Here is a 14,262-nt window from a genome sequence, read left to right as displayed (position 1 = left end):
TTCTAAATAGTTTGTTTTAAAATATCCTTTGAACTTTGGATAACTTTCATTATATCAATCTTTACTAATATTAATAACTCCATTTATTATTTTATACTTCCTGCTTATGTGTTTTTTACTTAAATTATAAAAGCTAATCATTTTTTAATTTTTAATGTAATTTTACCTCAATTATTTTTAATATAATTTTGTATGAGTTACCAATTATTATATCTCTTTCAGTTTTCTTATTTCAAAGTATATTTACGTGGTATCGGATATCTTTCCATCTTAAATAAATTAAAACTGATGTTAACAAATTATATTATCTTAAAACTTTAAAATTGACAAATAAAAAAGAAAAAAAGTTTCATTCAATAAAAAAAGTAAGTAATAAATTACATATATTTCACAGTTAATTAATAACTCCTCTTAGTATTTTGTCAACTCTTCAATAAGTACAAGTACTAATTAACAATAAATGTCATAAAAATTTTTGTCTCAAAAAGATTGGCGTGTGTAGTTTGCTTACATGTCATCCAATTATTAGTGGATTTTAGAGCTTTGGTTTGAAAATATCTAACTGGAATCACAGGATCCACCTCACTCATCTCCCACTTTTGGTTCATGCAACCATTCTCCACTCTGTATAAATTCAACACTCTCCTACACTTTTGTTCAACCATTCACTGCACAACTCATTCTGCCATTCATTGCATTATTGCAGATAAGACCAACCCTTTTCCCTTCAGGTTCTCTCTCTTCTCTCTCTTCTCATTTCTGCTGTGTTTTTCATCTGTTCTATGTGTTCTGGTATTCTTTTACCTCTATGCACACACGTGTATTTATTTTCCCTTTTGAGATTTTTTGGATGATTCTTCGTTATGCTGTTGGAATATACTTTTGGGGAAATGGGGTGTTGCTGGGAGGAAAAGGGTATGGTGGATATGGTGAAAGTCTCTGGCTTTTGTCTTGTTATGGAAGAATCCTCACTCAACCCTGGTGATTTTCGATGTGGATTTCATTTGATTTTTCTTTTTCAAATTTATATTTTACTTCGTGTTTCGAAAAGAATGCTTGAGAATTGGAACGAGTGTTGTGATATGTGGAAAAGGTTATCTCACCTTGCTTCCATGTTATTATGGAAAGAATGTTTGTATCTTTCTCTGATAATTGCTTTTGTTTTGTTTTAAGGATTTGGCTCTTGTTATTAAACAAAGGGCCCAAAGGGTTGGTGTACTTTTTAATGAGGAAATCGTGGAATTAAAAATTAGGCGAAAATAGAGATTTGGTCCCTTGTTAGCATTTTAGGTTTCAATTTTGACCTTAAATTTCAAAAGTTTCACTGTTGTCCTTTGTACCAAATTGGTCATTTTGTTAGTTTTCACACCGATATGGACAACTCAACAACAACACGCGACAAATTATGAAGACCAATGTGGTCAACACAAGGGAACACAGTGGAACTTGAGGGGATCAAATAAAACCTAAAATGTAGATTAGAGACCAAAATTCTGTTTTAGCCTATAAATCATAATGTGAATTGAAAAATGGCTTAAGTAGATTTTAACAAGTTTATATTTTTATTATAAAATTAAACATTTTTTAGTCTTTACTTATAATAAAATAATGTTTGGCTTTTGCCCCTACAAATAAAGTAATGTTTGCTTTCAATCCCTTGAAAGTAAATTGCATTTTATTTTGTTGTATGATATAAGGTTCCTTTATCCATAAATGGGGATGGAAAGGAGGAATTTTGTGAAGGACAAGCAACACATGATACGTTTTGATAAATGAGAAACCAAAGGGAAACAGTTTATTTATAGAGGACTAAAATTTGTCGCATTTAGAAGATTAAATACATATATAACTGTTTTTATGATTACTAATCAGCACTCTACCTTTTTAACAGCTTCATAGTTCACTGTACATAAAATTTTGTCCTTTTGTCACTGAGGATAACTTGGTACTTCAGTCTCTAAAGTGCATCCATTGCTTTAGAGGAGTTAAACCCTTTTTTCTATTTTTAACATTTTCCGTAAAGATGATGAAAAGCCAATATCACTTGTTTTGAAGTGAAATTTCTTAGGGTCAGATTCCTTTTCTAAGCAGCTCTGTAATTTGAACATCAGCCTAAAGAGAATGATTATGAAGTTAATTGACCAACTAATTTGTTGAAATTGCAAATGAAATATTTCTTTTGATCCAAATCTATTGATAACTGAGTAGTGAGATACACATATTTAGACATTGTGCAGCATGTTTGTTGTAAACTAACTAACATTTTGTCTTTCAAAACATGAATACTGTAGTTCTTTGTCAAGATGGCATCAGTGCATGCTAATGTGACATCACTTGTTTGCAAGAATGGCAACCATGCTTCTCAATCGAAATTCCCAAGTTCTACATTCTTACCTGGATTTGATGTTGTTGGACGTGTTTCAAGTGCTTGGAAGAAGGAACTTGTTCCATCTTCTATGACCTTGGTACCTAGAGCCACATTAACATTTGATCCTCCAGCTACCAATGCAGACAAAACCAAACAAACGAAGCACACTATTGACCCTGCTTCTCCTGATTTTCTTCCCCTTCCTTCCTTTGAACAGTGCTTTCCAAAGAGCACTAAAGAACACAGGTGATCTTTATCTTCTTTTTTTGTTAGTTGATACAACTAGGAGAATTTAATTACAGATAGCACAGCTTTCCATGCCTCTCTGAACAAACTGGACATGGACAGAACTCAAGAGGGGTCCTTGGACAACTTACCAGAATTAATTTATGATCCATTCATGTGCACAGGGAAGTCATTCATGAAGAAACTGGTCATGTGCTCAAAGTTCCCTTTCGTAGAGTTCACCTCTCTGGGGAGGAAGGACACTTTGATACCTATGACACTAGTGGTCCCCAAAATATCAACCCGAGGATAGGTACGTAATTCTAACATTTTAGTGCATTTATTTTACGTCATGCATCTGTACTCTAGTACATTCATTTTCCTTTTGATCAATGTTGTGCTAATGACTTTTTTTCGGCGTGAATGAAACAGCTATAATTCCTTTCATGGATACATTCTTGAATTTTATTATTACTACTGTTATTGCTGTTGTCGTCTGTCTAGCATCATTTGCAGATCCTCGTGATGATCTTTGGGCAGAAAGCATTTCTAAATTGTAAATTTTCATATCTGCTTTCACAAAATTAAAACTGTAACAAGATAAGTTATCCCGTCTGTTCTATGCAGTCTTGTTGCAGATGGTATTTCTTTTTCTGTTGTATATTTTGAATCTAGTGTCAGTTTATGCTAATCCCAATTTTCTCCAACTTGCTACCATTATCCATATGTGTAAGTGCTCAATTCATCAAGGCTTTTAATTTCAGCAATTGAATTAAAACATTTTATTCTTGTATTGAAATCTGTTGTTAGAAATGAATTCTGCCAAATTAACAGTTGGATTTGTATGTATCCATTAATTTACCCTGTATCCATTAATGTAAGTGCAATCATTGAAGAATATAGTTTTGTTCTTTTATCTATACTTGCACTAAACTTTTGGAAACTTACATTATTTAATTGATATGTTTTCATGGATTTGATGATTAGGACTCCCAAAATTGCGTGAAGAGTGGGTTGATAGGAGGCAGAAAATAGGTCCACCAAGATTCACTCAGATGTACTATGCCAAGCAGGGAATTATCACTGAGGAGATGCTTTATTGTGCTGCTCGTGAGAAGCTTGACCCAGAGTTTGTGAGGTCAGAAGTTGCTCGTGGACGTGCTATCATTCCTTCCAACAAAAAACACTTGGAGTTAGAGCCCATGATTGTTGGAAGAAACTTTTTGGTGAAAGTAAATGCCAACATTGGAAATTCTGCGGTTGCAAGCTCCATAGAAGAGGAGGTTTACAAGGTTCAGTGGGCAACTATGTGGGGAGCTGATACAGTCATGGATCTCTCAACTGGTCGCCACATCCACGAAACTCGAGAGTGGATCTTACGCAACTCCTCTGTACCAGTTGGAACTGTACCTATTTATCAAGCACTTGAAAAGGTTAATGGAATTGCTGAAAATCTTACCTGGGAGGTTTTCAGGGAAACCCTGATTGAACAAGCTGAACAGGGTGTAGATTACTTCACCATCCATGCTGGAGTTCTTCTGAGATATATTCCATTAACAGCAAAACGCATGACAGGAATTGTCTCCAGGGGAGGATCTATTCATGCTAAGTGGTGTTTAGCTTATCATAAAGAGAATTTTGCTTATGAGCACTGGGATGACATACTTGACATCTGCAATCAGTATGATGTGGCCCTATCCATTGGTGACGGTCTAAGACCTGGATCCATCTACGATGCAAATGACACAGCTCAATTTGCTGAACTCTTGACTCAAGGAGAACTGACCCGTAGGGCATGGGAAAAGGATGTGCAGGTGATAGACATAACATTTTTCATAGCTTGATACTCATAAATTTATGGCAAGATGAAATGATTTAGTCTCTAATTTCAATTTTTATTTTGACATCACAGTTTCTGCATACATTTCTATTTAATGTGTTACTTTTCATTCTTAGTAGTTCTTTAGCATGAACAGTTAGGAGTTTCTAGGCATAATTCTAGTCTCGTTTTATTATATGGTGATTCTATCTATTTCGTATGATATTAGGCTATCATCATATGATCATTTGATATTACCATCGATTCATCTCTTGAGACGATGGGTGCTTATTGTTTACTTTGAGTTACTTTGCAGGTGATGAATGAAGGACCTGGACATATCCCAATGCACAAGATTCCTGAAAACATGCAGAAACAGTTAGAATGGTGTAATGAAGCACCTTTTTACACTCTTGGTCCTTTAACAACTGATATTGCTCCTGGCTATGATCACATTACCTCTGCAATCGGTGCTGCAAATATTGGGGCACTTGGTACAGCGCTTCTCTGTTATGTGACTCCAAAAGAACACCTTGGGTTGCCAAACCGGGATGATGTTAAGGCTGGAGTGATAGCTTACAAGATAGCAGCTCATGCAGCTGATTTAGCCAAAGGTCACCCACATGCTCAGGCCTGGGATGATGCATTAAGCAAGGCAAGATTTGAATTTCGATGGATGGACCAGTTTGCTTTGTCGTTGGATCCAATGACAGCCATGTCCTTCCATGATGAAACCTTGCCATCAGATGGTGCGAAAGTGGCCCATTTCTGTTCAATGTGTGGCCCTAAATTCTGCTCTATGAAGATAACAGAAGATGTGAGAAAGTATGCTGAGAAATATGGATATGGAACTGCTGAGGAAGCTTTGCTGCGTGGGATGGATGCTATGAGTGCTGAATTTCAAGCTGCCAAGAAAACTATCAGTGGGGAGCAACATGGTGAAGCTGGTGGAGAGATTTACTTGCCAGAAGATTACGTAAACTCCAAGGAGAGGTGAAACTGGATAAAATATTTTAGTTTTTTAATATGATGCCCTTTTTCTCATTCCATTTGACATGGATTATAATGGCTTGCTGTGAATCAATTCACTAAATATGCTTGTTGGAAACTTAATCTAATTAAAAACCTCATAAAAGCCACATTATTGCCCCAAGTATTGGTCTCCTTTAGTGACTACAACATGAAGCACCATCCTTCTCGGGCAATTATACATTTTCCCCCTCATGCAATTATGCACACTTTATTGTTAAGGAAATGGTTTGCCAACCATTTGCCTTGTCTAGGTGTTTGTCAGCGGAAGATGGAATATCTTATGCATATTATTTTGCAGGACTGCATAAATGGAGTGAATCATTTGGAAGAACATGGAGCTAGCTTCCCAGCTGGCATCTCAGGGTGGGAATGCATTTTCAAGCAGTAGGAGTAGGCGAATAAGTTCTGTTTGTAGACAGCGTTTATGAACTTCATCTTTAGTCAACTTTTGTTTTGTTATCCAATTCTCAGCAATGAATTTCTCTAGTATCTTGTTGAATACCATCTTTATCTTTTGGGCTATTTTATTAACACCCGAGATGCACCAGGGGTGCCTGAATCTGTATAAGCTCTCGCTATCATCAAGATAGGAAGCTAGCAGATCAGGCTGAGACAGTCCCTTTGAACCTGATCAGGGTGATGCCTGCGCAGGGAGCGTGCATTTTTCTCTTTTCTCTTTTTGATGCTTCTGCAGGAATTGCGCGTTGTATACGCAATTTGGACCAGCTAATACTGAGAAGCAGCAGATACAGCTCGTTGCCATGCCATTTGGTCATGGTTGGAAAGTATTTAAAATGGAAGAATACTGCTGCATGATCTGAATTAGTAGTATACTGTTCTTAATATTCAAGATCTTATAATTCAGCATAAAATCCACCTTCACATATAAGAAGAGAAATGCTAGCAACACTATTCAACAATTTTTTTATCAAGAAAATCCATGCGGGTCCTATTACTGTAGCTCTATTGTTCAATTAGTTTTAGTCTCTTATTTTGTAGTGAGTTTCATATGGATTTCACTAAAAGGTAAAGAATGTCATGTTTTTTCAAGTCTCTGTTGAGACAAACATGCTAGTTATAATCAGGCTATGTTTTGAGCAAGATTGAATATTATGCAGAAGACTTGGGTTGGGGGAAACAAAAGAAAAGTATAATGTTGCTAGCATTTCTTTTTATGAAAAATAAAGTTTTCTCTGATGGTGAGACAATCATACCGCAAGTACACTCACCATTTTAATCCAACATTTTGCAAATTTTTTGAAAGTTATAACTTTTACGAAATTTCTCCTGTGGGATAATAATATCCGGTACCAGTTCAGGATCCTAAGATAAAATCTAGTTGACATTATTCTGGTAATTGGAGTGAACATTTCCATCAGTAATATTAGGGGATTATTGGTCCTCGAGTGTTTATTGCCACTCTCCCAGTCTTTCAACAGGGATGACTACTCCCTAAAATGCATTGAAACTTGTTACTCCTTATTTCAAAAATGTCTCATGTTGACAGAATTGAGAAAATTTTTGTCCAATTGTTCTGAAAACTATCATTTTGAAATTATAACAAATGTTTTAGTTGATAAATTCACCTATACAGCCTCTTGTATTATCCCTCCTCAACAAAGCTTTTTATAGATGGTAGATATATTCAAGACTACTCATATATTACTTCTGAAGATGTGAACATGTTGGACAATAAAAGTATTTGGAGATAATGTGACACTTAAGAATGGTATGGTAAACAAGTTGGAAAAGAAAAAAAAAACATTTGGAGGCACTGAATATTGATATGTTGATCATGTTGGACCAAAATAAACATTAGTCTTCAACAATGTCTTACCAATAGCACCATTAGTCTTCAATGGTGAAAATTATCATATTTGGAAAGTTCAAATAGAAGCTTAGCTGGAGGCTTTAAAGCTATGGGAAGCAATATGAAGTTTCTACATTACCCGAAAATTCAACAATGTCTCAAATAAAAAATCACACGCACATAAAAACAAGAAAAGCGAAGGCAAATGCCACCCTTTTATGTTGCAATATCACTAACAATTTTCACTTAAATCATGAGTTTAAAGTCTGGAAAAAACATTTGGGAATATTTGAAATAGGAGTATGATGGAGATAATCAAATAAAGGCACTGTCTAAAAGTGTTTAGTTGTCTTTGTTTACCTATATTTTGCAAGTTAAAGAGATAAGTTAGACAAAAAGGTTGTTGTGGAATCTTTATTGGATAAAATATACAATTTCGAAAGCCTATTAAATTTTTAAGGCTGAAACTGTAACACTTTGTAGAGATGTGCAACTCATGGAAAATGAAGAATGAGATTGGAAAGACTTAAAGATCTCACTGTCAAAAGAAAGTTCATGGCTAGATAAAAGAGAAGATGATTCACCAATTAGAGACACTTGGGTGATTTTAGAAATATACGAGAGATGCAATATTGCAATATGTTAAGCAACTGATCATGAATAAACTTTCAAAGTCGCCAAATGAAAGAATGCAATGAAGGAGAAATTGTTTATGATTAAAAACAACAAAATGTGAGAACACGTTGCACATATTTTTGGTGTTAATTACTCTAACACATTTTGTCAAACCTGATACAATAAGATTACTTCTTATAATGAAAAATTTATCAAATGGATGTCAAATCAGCATTCCTTAATAGATACTTAAGAAGAAATTTATGTTAAACATTCTAAAGTTTTTGTGGTGGAAGGTAAAGAAGACAAAATCTGCAGATTACATAAAACTTTTTATGACTTAAAACAGGCCTAAGAACTTTGTATAGTTCAATAAACGGTATTTAAGGAGTTTGTATTTGACAACCACCCAGCTTGACATTAATGAATGTTGTAAGTATTTTTTATTTTATGCATTGTACTAGTGAAATGCATATAAAAGAAACACAAAAGGAACCATCAACTATGGAATCAATTTTCATGAAAGTCAAAATGGATACTCGGACGATCATAAATTGTGACTTAACAACAATAGTAAACCAAGCTTTGGGGTTGTGAAAAATTTTGGTTGATTTTTATATGAAACAAATAAGAGACATTGAAGTATCCTTGGGAGATCAAGATGCAATTGCCATCTTTGACAATCCTATGTTTCATGGGAAGACAAAACATTTCAATATCAATTTTTTTTTTCGAGAGAAGTGCAGAAGAATGGAGAAATAATTATTGTCTATTGGAGTGGCATATTTAAAAAAGTCCTCTTCCACAAGTTTAAGCTTATTAAAAAAAGCTTGGTAGATATAGCCTCTAAAGCAAGGAGAAGTGTTAGGAGTTTGTTTTAGAACACCATGGGTTAATTTTTTTATTGTTGTCTTAATTGTCAAATTATTATTTCAATTTTTAAAAAGCAGTTAAGAGTTATATGATCTAATAAAGAGTTAAAGTTTATGTGTTTTATTTTCAGAATTTTAATATTGTAATTGTGTTATTAAAGAATAAAGTCACAACTCTTTTATGAAAATGTATTTCAATTACTTACAGGTTCCACCCTCTCTATCATGGGCTAGCTTCAATTGTCCTCCTCATAATTTAAAAGGAAAGTTAAGGAAAAAACATCTCCAATATCTAGTTAATAAAATTAAGATTTAATTATTCTTTTAATATCTGTTTTTATCTAAAATTATTAAATTAATTCTCTAATTTTTTTAAGTTTTAATTTGATTCTAATTTTTAAAAAATTGATGTAATTTGATATTTTTTTGTTAAATTTCTCAAAATAAATCAATGATTTTTTTTAATTAAAATTGACACTATAACTATGTTAATTACATTAATAAAATAAATCATCATTATTAACAATTTCAATTTTAATGAAAAAATCTTTTATCTATTTTAAAAAATTTTACAAAAAAAATCATATTACCTCATTTTTTTAAATCGAGACCAAATTAACAAACATGATAATTTTGAACATAAACATGAATAAAAAATAATTAAAATTAAATATATTTTAGTGAATTAGTAAAGTTTCACCCTCTCTATCATGGGTTAGGTCTAGTTGGTTTCCTCAATGATCCAAAATATGCTCTTGTACAACTCTACTCTTTAAGCTTGGTGGAAATCTATCATTTGAAAAGTTTTTCTTTTAAAGAAGCTTACTTTTTCACTAAAACATGGTTCCCCCACAACTCTGCTTCAGATAATCTTTGGCTTGCTTAGATTCCTCCTTCTATATCCCCTATTTGTGGCCTTTATCAAAATTATTACGAAATCACTGATAATCTTTTCCCTCTTTGATCGTTCTCTCAAAGCATTTGTAGTTGGATCCATGGTCGTTCCAATGAAATCACCAAATGACACTGTCTTGAATGTGATTTCTCTTTTAGTTTGCTATGCTTTTCAGAATTCTAGCTTTTCCGTAGAGGCTGAAACCTTGTCAGGAGAAGACTTTTAATACCTGCAAAAGTTATGAATTTTAAACTTTCTCATATATTTTGAAAGACTAATAAATGTGTTGATAAATTCTTACTGGTAAACTCAATTATCCTTGATTTGATTTTCTTAGAAGTTGTTTATGCCTCCCATAGTTTAGGTTTTGTTTAGTTGATTAAAAGTTAATTATTCTTTGCATGACTTCAATACGAATAAATGCATATACAAACTATAGGTTGAAATGGTTTGCTTTTTCCTGGGTTTGGTTTCATCATCCTTGCCATTTTTGAGATGTTTTGTCCTTGAAAAAAATATGATTAACCATATTACAAATGACCATTTACAATTTTTAGCAGAGATGAGTTTTTGGTGAAGATTTTGAATGCTCTTGTAACATGCCAAAAGAAAAGAAAAAGTTGAGTCTTTTAAACAAAAAATATTCCTTGCATGGATACCTACCTTACGAACACCAAGGTTTAATCTGGGACCCACATAGCTATGTTTTTTCCCAAGTAAAGCATCATGAAAGTGTTCTCTACAATGTTTGACTGCATAGTCAATGGTGCAGTGCATCAGAAACAGAAAATACAGAGAGCAAGTGTATCTGCTTAGTTTTGTTTTTACTCTTTCACCCATCATCACGTATTCCTCTTTTCTCACCTCCTTAACCCACCTTGTTGCCACACACACACCTTTAACACAGCTTTTTATGTCAAACTTACTCTTATCTGAAACACACCTTATTTACTTGTCTCGACCATGAAAAATGTTTTGTTCAGTAGCCAAAGAAATTGTAAACACTACTACACAAGTATGATTCGTTGGATTCAACACTTATTCACATAATTCTCTCAGTAATGCAGTATAAAGACTAATATAGTTCATAATTACATTATTCTCTTGATAATCTGATGTGCTTGTTAAGTAGACTTTAAATCTAACCGAATTCTACAAAACTGATTTATAAAGTAAAGTTTGCATCTACTTTATGTGCAGTCGACGTGGAATTTTTAACTGTGTATCAAATTAACTAGTCACATATGACACCAGAGATCTTTCAAAAGAGGTCTAGTTATGATAAAGTAATGAATTGTGTACCTACCCAAACCAGAAACTTGTGCCTTTATGATATACTTCATCATCAAAAGTGGTAAAGGTATAAATACTTAAATCATTACCTTACGTTCAAAAGGTCAAATACTTGTAAAAGTATTTGTAGGTAATGACAAGATTATTACAAAACCTTTACCATATATACCTGGTAACTACGGTCAGTTTTCTCACTTAAGCACACAAGACCTTCCTTATTTCAAATTTCCAACCTTTCCAACAACTGTGTTGTTGGGTCTTACCTACAATTCCTTTTGTCTGTTACCACATCACTTGTCTCATACAATCTCTCTTGCTTCTCTCCCTCTTTTGTATATAACACTATGGTTATGCAAAGAAAGAAAAGAGAAACACTCAATGAATCACACGGGCTGCTTCTTTGAGAACACAAGCTTGTCCTGGAGAAAGAACACCAGGAGATCATGTACTAACAAGCATGGGAGGAGCTGCAAGTTCAGGATTCCTTGGCGGCATGAATTCTCCCCCATTGAGTTTCTGAAGGTTGTTGCAGATAAAGTGACAAAAGCTATATGCTTGAGGTCTGTGAGAAAATCTTCTAACCGAGGTTCCTCTTCCATGGGAAGATCAAAACCAATTGGAGTATCTGTTGATTATTATAGGACAGAAGCTGTTGAGGACTGCATTGAGTTCATCCACACCTCCTTCTCTAGATCAAATTCAGTAACCGCAACACCAGCAGAAGATTTCTCACATACTCATTTGAAAAACTTTGAATCATAGACTGTAAAATTAAAGATTAAGGAGTTCTTGATGTCATATTTCAGTGTCTGTTCTCTTGAATATGTTCAGGTTTACATTATAATAACGATATCCCCGGAAGGTTTTTGTTTGATATATATATGTGTAGTATGTCTCTATGCAAACATGATCGGTTGTATTTTCTTTTAATGTGCTTCTAACAACATGCATTTCATTTCAACTGAAACAGTATGTGTGACTTTTAATACACTTGCATTGGTTCTTTCCTTTTAGCATTTATCTTCCATAATTGACTGATATATTATTAACAATGTTACAATGACCGATGAAAATCTTATGTTTAGCCGTGAGCATGATTAATTGACAATATTTGTTTAAAACCATTTAGCAGGTCGTTCAAATTTCCTTTCTTCTCTGGATCTTTCAGAAACATTTATCCTTACTTTTCATACATTGTATATGACAGTAACTTATTAGCTTCATGCCATTTTCAAAATAAGTAATGGTCTTACAACTATCATTAATGGTTCTTGACAATCTTGAAATCTGAATGGTTTTGTGCTGTCAATTTTGCAAGAAATTATAGTGCTACAGTAAAGGTTATCTGACTCCAACTTTAGAGCCTAACCTCAAACAGAAAGTTCAATTTGTTCCAAGTCCATGGGATAACAGCAATTTAAAGGTTGAAACTCCCAACTTGAGTCAATTCCATCTAATCATTGGAATTTGACAAAAACTTACTGAACGGCAAGTTAACATTTTGAAATCATTAACAAACTAAACAGAATATAATCGTTTATTTCCTTGAACATATCTCCTACAACACAGACAAACAACAACAACAACATGATGTTTAAGCTTATCATGCAATTTTAACAAGGGCCATTTACAACGAAATGGTAATACTTTGTATTTGATTTCATTGAATGTTCATCTTGGATGCAAAAACATGTAAACTCTGCCTTTTCTGTTGTAAGAAACACAAAGAAAAGGGGTGAGCTAGTTTATATATGTTGTCTCACACTCACACTTGATCTTGTTTCCTTGTTATCCTCACAATGAAAGGAGTTCTTCTATTTAAGACATTGGAATTTGTAGGACATTACCATTTAACACAGATAAAAGGCCTAAAGTAGTAAGAGAAGTAAATAAGCAAAAAACTCAAAATATATCCAAATTGTTAACAGATTGTACCTGGTTGGTAACTGATCCAAAATGAATCGATATAATTGTGTAATACAATGAGCCAGAAGAGCCAAACATAAAATATTCCATAAGACCAAGAGATTGGAATCTAGGTGGAGAAGACAAGGATGATTGAGTTTGAGAAGACAAGTAAATTAAAATGTAAGGTAAATGACTGGTTCAGTTCTTGGCAAAGAGGCCTCCAAATCCTCCTTTCTTCTTTTGTGGCACTGCCACAGAGTTCTTGTTGCGGCCAGTGGAGGTGGTGCCTCCATTCTTCTCCTCCACCTTCTTCAGAATAGGATCAGTCTCTAGCAGCTGGTCTTCCTTCTGCAACCCTCCAAGGATCCAATCAAGGAAACCTTTCTCCTCTTTGCTTCCACCAGCACCCTTTGCAGCAGTGGCTGCAAAAACTCTTCCGGTGGCTGGAGCAAATGACATGATGATAGAAGCCATGTTCTTCCAACCCAATCAATCTACCACTTGTGTTGGTGATGATGAGAATTCACAAGACAAATGGGGTGAACAAGTTTTGGTGAAACTTTAGATAAAATATGTATGTGATGATAATATATATCATGTCTTGTGGCTGCACCTCACAAGTGAATGTCAGCCGTTGGATTGAGTTGCAAATGATGATATGGGACACTGTGGCATGAGTTCTCCACAAGTGTCTTATCTTGATAGTGGCTAATTTGTGTGGCACATGATTTTCTTCACAATGAGAGGAAAATTATGCATGCCAAGTTGAAGCTTCATCCTCACCTGCTGAGGCTCTGAATTTGACGTGTGGATGCACTATATCCAGTGCCTTTTCTCACCCCTTTTTGGGTTACTTCAAAATGGGCCTTTATTAACATGAGCCTTTCTTTTTCTCACTAAATCTTTTTCTTCTTGCACCTCCCAAATTTTTATTTTTAAAGTTTAACCTTTGTCCTTTTTTTTAAACGTAACTCATTTACTTTTTCCAAAATCTTGTTAGAAATGTCAAAATGGGTTTCAACCTGTGAGTCAACCTGGCTCATCACTGGTTCGAGCCGGATTGGGTTGAGAAAAATTTAATTTTTTTAAAGTGGGTTGAACTCAACCCGGCTCACTTAACCCACAGGTTAAATGGGTTCGAGCCTGGTTGAAGGTGGGTTGGCCCACTTAACCCACTAACATATTTTTACATATATATATATATATATATATATATATATATATATATATATATATATATATATATATATATATATATATATATATTAATGATTATTTACTACTCCTATTATATGTATTCACAATTTCATATTTTTAAATGCTAGAATGTTGCTTAATAATATTTGAATAGTATGAATGTTTAATTAATTTGGTTGTCAAGTTTTATATATATATATATATATATATATATATATATATATATAT

The 14,262-nt window shown here is 33.8% G+C and overlaps 2 protein-coding genes across 3 annotated transcripts; one reads left to right on the top strand and one right to left on the bottom strand.

Moving 5' to 3' along the window:
- The first annotated feature begins 509 nt into the window (after positions 1-509).
- LOC114189177 (phosphomethylpyrimidine synthase, chloroplastic) lies at positions 510-6,176 on the top strand. Of its 2 annotated transcripts, XM_028077881.1 has the most exons (6): positions 511-731; positions 2,292-2,614; positions 2,779-2,906; positions 3,581-4,407; positions 4,729-5,405; positions 5,743-6,176. In XM_028077881.1, exons 2-6 carry the CDS (start codon positions 2,304-2,306, stop codon positions 5,750-5,752), a joined length of 1,953 nt encoding a protein of 650 aa, XP_027933682.1. In that variant the 5' UTR covers positions 511-731; positions 2,292-2,303; the 3' UTR covers positions 5,753-6,176. The 2 variants fall into 2 exon arrangements, with proteins under 2 accessions (XP_027933683.1, XP_027933682.1); XM_028077882.1 differs by lacking the exon at positions 5,743-6,176 and having other exon boundaries at positions 510-731; positions 4,729-5,409.
- Positions 6,177-12,819: 6,643 nt separating this feature from the next.
- Positions 12,820-13,487, bottom strand: LOC114187048. Its single transcript, XM_028075165.1, has one exon. It carries the CDS (start codon positions 13,309-13,311, stop codon positions 13,036-13,038), a length of 276 nt encoding a protein of 91 aa, XP_027930966.1. The 5' UTR covers positions 13,312-13,487; the 3' UTR covers positions 12,820-13,035.
- Positions 13,488-14,262: the final 775 nt, after the last annotated feature.

Source organism: Vigna unguiculata, chromosome 6, assembly GCF_004118075.2.
Source record: "Vigna unguiculata cultivar IT97K-499-35 chromosome 6, ASM411807v1, whole genome shotgun sequence".
Taxonomy (NCBI): domain Eukaryota; kingdom Viridiplantae; phylum Streptophyta; class Magnoliopsida; order Fabales; family Fabaceae; genus Vigna; species Vigna unguiculata.
Note: the sequence above shows the minus strand (reverse complement) of the source record. Positions and strands in the feature narration are given on the sequence as shown.

Excerpts from the sequence above, each read along its gene's own strand:
- LOC114189177 (XM_028077881.1), top strand. The coding sequence starts at position 2,304 with ATGGCATCAGTGCATGCTAATGTGACATCACTTGTTTGCAAGAATGGC. Across the intron at positions 2,615-2,778 it reads AAGAGCACTAAAGAACACAG|GGAAGTCATTCATGAAGAAA; the intron begins GTGATCTTTATC and ends TCATGTGCACAG. Across the intron at positions 2,907-3,580 it reads AAATATCAACCCGAGGATAG|GACTCCCAAAATTGCGTGAA; the intron begins GTACGTAATTCT and ends TTTGATGATTAG.
- LOC114187048 (XM_028075165.1), bottom strand. The coding sequence starts at position 13,311 with ATGGCTTCTATCATCATGTCATTTGCTCCAGCCACCGGAAGAGTTTTT.